Source organism: Fukomys damarensis, unplaced genomic scaffold (assembly GCF_012274545.1).
Source record: "Fukomys damarensis isolate Sample0158 unplaced genomic scaffold, DMR_v1.0_HiC HiC_scaffold_19, whole genome shotgun sequence".
Taxonomy (NCBI): domain Eukaryota; kingdom Metazoa; phylum Chordata; class Mammalia; order Rodentia; family Bathyergidae; genus Fukomys; species Fukomys damarensis.
The window spans coordinates 6,260,680-6,265,029 of NW_022900931.1; the positions used below are offsets into that span (position 1 = coordinate 6,260,680).

The window sequence follows — 4,350 nt, forward strand, 5'->3', positions numbered from 1 at the left end:
TGTCCCTCCTGCCCACCCAGCTTCCCCCCCCTCCGGCCCAACATCATTCCTCCCCTCTGCCCGCCGGCCTCCCTCCCCATCCCCTCGGCCGCCAGCAGGGGCGAGCAGCCAGGTGCCTGGGACAGCACTGCAGCCGCAGGAGTCGGTGGGCGTGGTGGCCTCCGAGGTCGGGCTGCCCCTGCCAGGGCTGCTCTTTGGGGCCCCTGTGGTGCTGGGCCTGGCCCTGGCCCTGGCCCTGGTCCTGATGGCCCTGGTGAGCTGGAGGTGGCAGCAGCGCAGGACCCTGGAAGCTCCAGAAGGAAGCCAGGAAGGTGAGTCTGTGTTGGGCACTTGGAGCGCCTGGCCTAGGGGAGCCATCCCAGGGCTGGGGTGGGGTCCTTAGGGGGAGCACGGCTTTTGGGGACGAGGGTGAGTCTCGGCTCTGTGGGATGGTCTGATGGGCTTCCCACCCCTCTCCTGTCCCCTCCTCAAGCCCCCTTGCCAGGCCTCTGCACTCAGCACTTCCTGTGCCGAGGGCCTGTCATGGGCCACCCCTCCCCACCCCATGGGGGGTGCTGTCCCTCTGGAGGAAGCTTCCAGAATGGAACAGGGAGCAGGGGAGGCCAGATCTCCTGACCCTCCAGGCCCCCTGCCCTGCCCACTCTAGAGCACCTGGACAATGTCTATGTCCCCTCGCCGGGAACCCCTGATGCCTCAGCTCCCGAACCCAGAGAACACCTGGCCACCACCTCACCCAGCCACAGTGTCCCTGTACCTGCCACAGAGCTGGGTTCCACTGAGCTGGTGACCACCAAGACGGCTGGCCCGGAGCAGCAATAGCCACAGAGGGGACAGGAGGGGACCTCGTCCTACTTCCAGACCTTTGACCTGGGGCTTGGAAACGATTCAGAGCCTCACCCCCAGGCCCAACAGCCCTTTGCCTGGGAACTGGGCTGCTTCTAGGCACAGACACCATGGGCCTCAGTGTGCAGCTGCTGTGAGTGGTCGCCTCTGGCTTCTGGCTTAGGACCACAGGCCTCTGACAGGCCTTGAAGATCACATCTGAGCTCCTGAGCTGTCGGGCGGCTGGATGTGCTCTGGTTTGGATGCGGTCGAGTGTGCACCCCAAGGCTTCACGCGTCTGGGTTTTGCCCCCATTGCAAGGTATTAAAAGGGTGAAAACTTGATCTGACTTCAGTGTTCAGAGGGGCACCTCCGGAAGGTGACAAGGGTGATGGCTGTGAGTGCACTCGGGTTGCTTTGCAAGAAGAAACCAGAACAGATTGTGCCTCCATGAGACTCAACCAACAAGGTCAGCGTTTCTGGATGTGGACCCTTAAACTGCTTCAACTGTGAGCTAAATAAAGAAAGCGTAGCCAGGGTTGTCATCCCAACTACTTGGGAGGCTGAGGCAGGAGGATCACAAGTTCTAGACCTACCTGTGCAACTTAGTGAGGCCCTGTTAAAAATAAAAAGGGCTGGGATGCAGCTCAGTGGTAGAGTATCACTAGGTTTGATCTCTATCACTGCAAAGAGAGACAGATGTCTTTTCTTTATAAAGTTACCCACTGTCAGAAAATTTGTTACAGTAAACACAATAGACTAATACAGTTGACTAGAGATTTTTCATTTACAGTACAGAGGGCACTATTAAGCTAAAGTGAATCTGAAAAAAAGACCACGTGGGAGGATACTTAATTTGTACTTAGGTGTTGTATTTCTTTAATCCTTGCTCTCAGAGCTCTTCTGCTTTTAAACTTGTGCAAGCAGCAACAATAAATAACCAGCTGATGGTTTCACTTTAGGATTTAGTCAAGATTATTTTTAGGGTGTTTTTCTTTTGTATTTGTTTTATTTTATTTTATTTTTGTGGTGCTGGGAATCAAACCCAGGGCTTCATGCATGCTTGGCAAGCACAGTACCAATGAGCTGCACCCCAGCCCCTAAATAATTTTGTACCGATAACTAGGAAAAGCTGGCCACGCAGCGCACGCCTGTAATCCCAGCACTTTGGAGGCTGAGACAAGAGGGTCACAAGTTCATTGCCAGCTTGGGCAACACAGTCAGACTCTGCTTCACCACCGCCCCAGTGTAACCAGGATAAAAGAAACAAGGCTGTGTTAGGTTGTGCTGACTCGGGTATCTGTATCCCAGAGGCAGCTCTGGCCTCTGCCCAATCTGCCAGGACTAAGACGCCATTTCTACCCTGGCGGTAGCTTTCTGAGCCACAACCCGTGCAGCCTCTAGGGCAGGGCTCCAAACTCAAGCTAAAGTTACATCCTGACCCTCAGAGATCACCTGGGAAAAGCCAGGCGTGGGGGAGCATACCTGTAACCCCAAAATCCACCCCCCCACACACACACGGGGAGGCTGAGGCAGGAGGATCACTGCGAGTTCGAGGCCAGCCTGGGGCTACATAGTGAGTTCAAAGCCAGCCTGGACTACATAGCAAAAGCCTATCTCAAGAAAAGGGAGAGAGACAGACAGACTACCTGGGGGCCCCACTGACCCTTAGCCGTGCACAGAGCAAAGCCTGGGACCTGCAGGAGGTTCCTTCACAGAGACCAGGGCAGCTAGCTTTGAACTGGATGGACCTGAGGTCTATTGACTCGCTTCCTTGAGGGCCTGCCTCCATTTCTGTCTGTGCCTGAGCCCCAAGTGCTGAGCTCCAACTGTCCTATGCCACACGGCGCCATCCCATGCCCACCACTCACCCTCTGACAGTGGTGCTCTCGCTGTGGGTCCTGTGACCGCGCGGTTCCCTTTCCAGGCCCAGACCATGCCATGCACCGCTGCCAGCAGTGGCCTCTCCTACCCAGGCTGCGCCTGAACTCCACCCTGGACAGCTGCTCAGAATTTGAAACAGCCAAGTCCCTTGGGGAGGAGCACTGGGCTGGGAGCAGAAGATAGGGTCCTGGTCCCATTTGGTCCCTCTGAGTTCTTAGCCAAGCATCAAGGTTCCGTGCACCAAGGCTTCTGCCTGCCTTGCCCTGAGCACCCACCTGAACTGCCAGACAGATGCCCTCCCCCTGCTCACCTGCTGCCCATCTCAGAAGCCCGGCTGGTGGCACCTGGGGCCCCAGGACTGGTCATTCATATCCAAGTCACTGTTCTGCTGTCCCTCCTTGAACCTGCCTCAGTGCCTGGTCACAGGGAGCCAGGTGAGTAAGGTGGGGACAGATGGCGAGCAGGAAGAGACAAGGTGTGGTGCAGTTAGCCTCCCACTTCCAGCCCAGGGTTGGGGGAAATCTAAGCTGTCCCTGGCCACCCCTACCTCCTACCACATCTCCAACACAGCCTGTCCAGGCTCTGAAGGTGAAACAGTGAGTGAAACCCCCAGGCCTAGACACGCAAACTTCTGGCACCTCCTGTCCTAGCTGAACCTCTGGCTTGCGCGTCCCAGGCCCCTCCAATTTCAGTTTTACTCTTCTAAGAAATAGGGTCTGGTTAAGAATTTCTGTCCCTGGACTGTAGCCTCCAAAGGAGAAGGGGCAGAAGGAACCTTTAAGAATTTCCACATAGAAATCCCCACTTCACAGATGAGGAAACTGAGGTCAAGAGGGAGAGGACTTGGCACCACTGTCTCAGCAAATAGCAGAAGGGATGTCCTTGGGGAAGAAGCAAGAGAGGCCAGGGGAAGAGCAGACAAGGAGCAGGTACAATGTCCCCCCGAAAAGGCCCAGGGAATGAGATCAGCCCCCCATTCTGTCCTATGTGTCCCTTCCCAAAGACCCTTCATGTTGATACTGGATTTCATCTGCATTTTAGCATGGGAGGAGAAGGTGGGAGCAGGATAATTTGTGTTTGGTTAAAACGGAAAACTTTTAGCCGGGTGTGGTGGTGCACGCCTGTAATCAGGAGGCTGAGGCAGGAGGATCACTGTGAGTTCAAAACCAGCCTGGGCTACACAGTGAGTTCCAGGTCAGTCTCAACTACATAGTGAGACCCTGTCTCAAACCCCCTCCTCTAAAAAGGAAAACTTTTAGCCAAATGTGGCAGTGCACTCCTGAAATCCCAGCACTCTGGGAGCCTGAAGCCAGGGAAATTTAATGAGACCCTGTCTCAAAAAGATAAAATAAAATGGGCCAGAGATTTAGCTCAGTGGCACTACGCCTGCCTTACAAGTGTAATGTCCTGAGTTTGATGCCTGGTACCAAAATAAATAAAAAAATAAATAAATAATTACATTTTTTAGAAATGGGCTGGGGATGCAGCTCATGAAGGCCCTGATACTGAAAAGTTATGTTTAATTTTTAAAAAGTCACACATTTTGTGGACAAGCTAGAAAGTTCAGGATGCTAATCAGGGTGGAGTCTATAGAGAGCTCACCTGCATCTAGCAGATCCAGTAGGACCTGGGTATGTGGGATAT

At 54.3% G+C, this 4,350-nt stretch overlaps 1 protein-coding gene across 1 annotated transcript in view; it reads left to right on the forward strand.

The window, feature by feature from the left end:
* Tnfrsf13c (TNF receptor superfamily member 13C) overlaps nt 1–1,422 on the forward strand; it is a 4,581-nt gene extending 3,159 nt beyond the window's left edge. The window contains exons 3-4 of the mRNA XM_010634439.3: nt 96–311; nt 647–1,422. Coding sequence (XP_010632741.1) covers nt 96–311; nt 647–819 — 389 coding nt within the window. The 3' untranslated portion in view covers nt 820–1,422. The remainder of the gene's footprint in view (nt 1–95; nt 312–646) is intronic.
* The last annotated feature ends 2,928 nt before the right edge of the window (nt 1,423–4,350 follow it).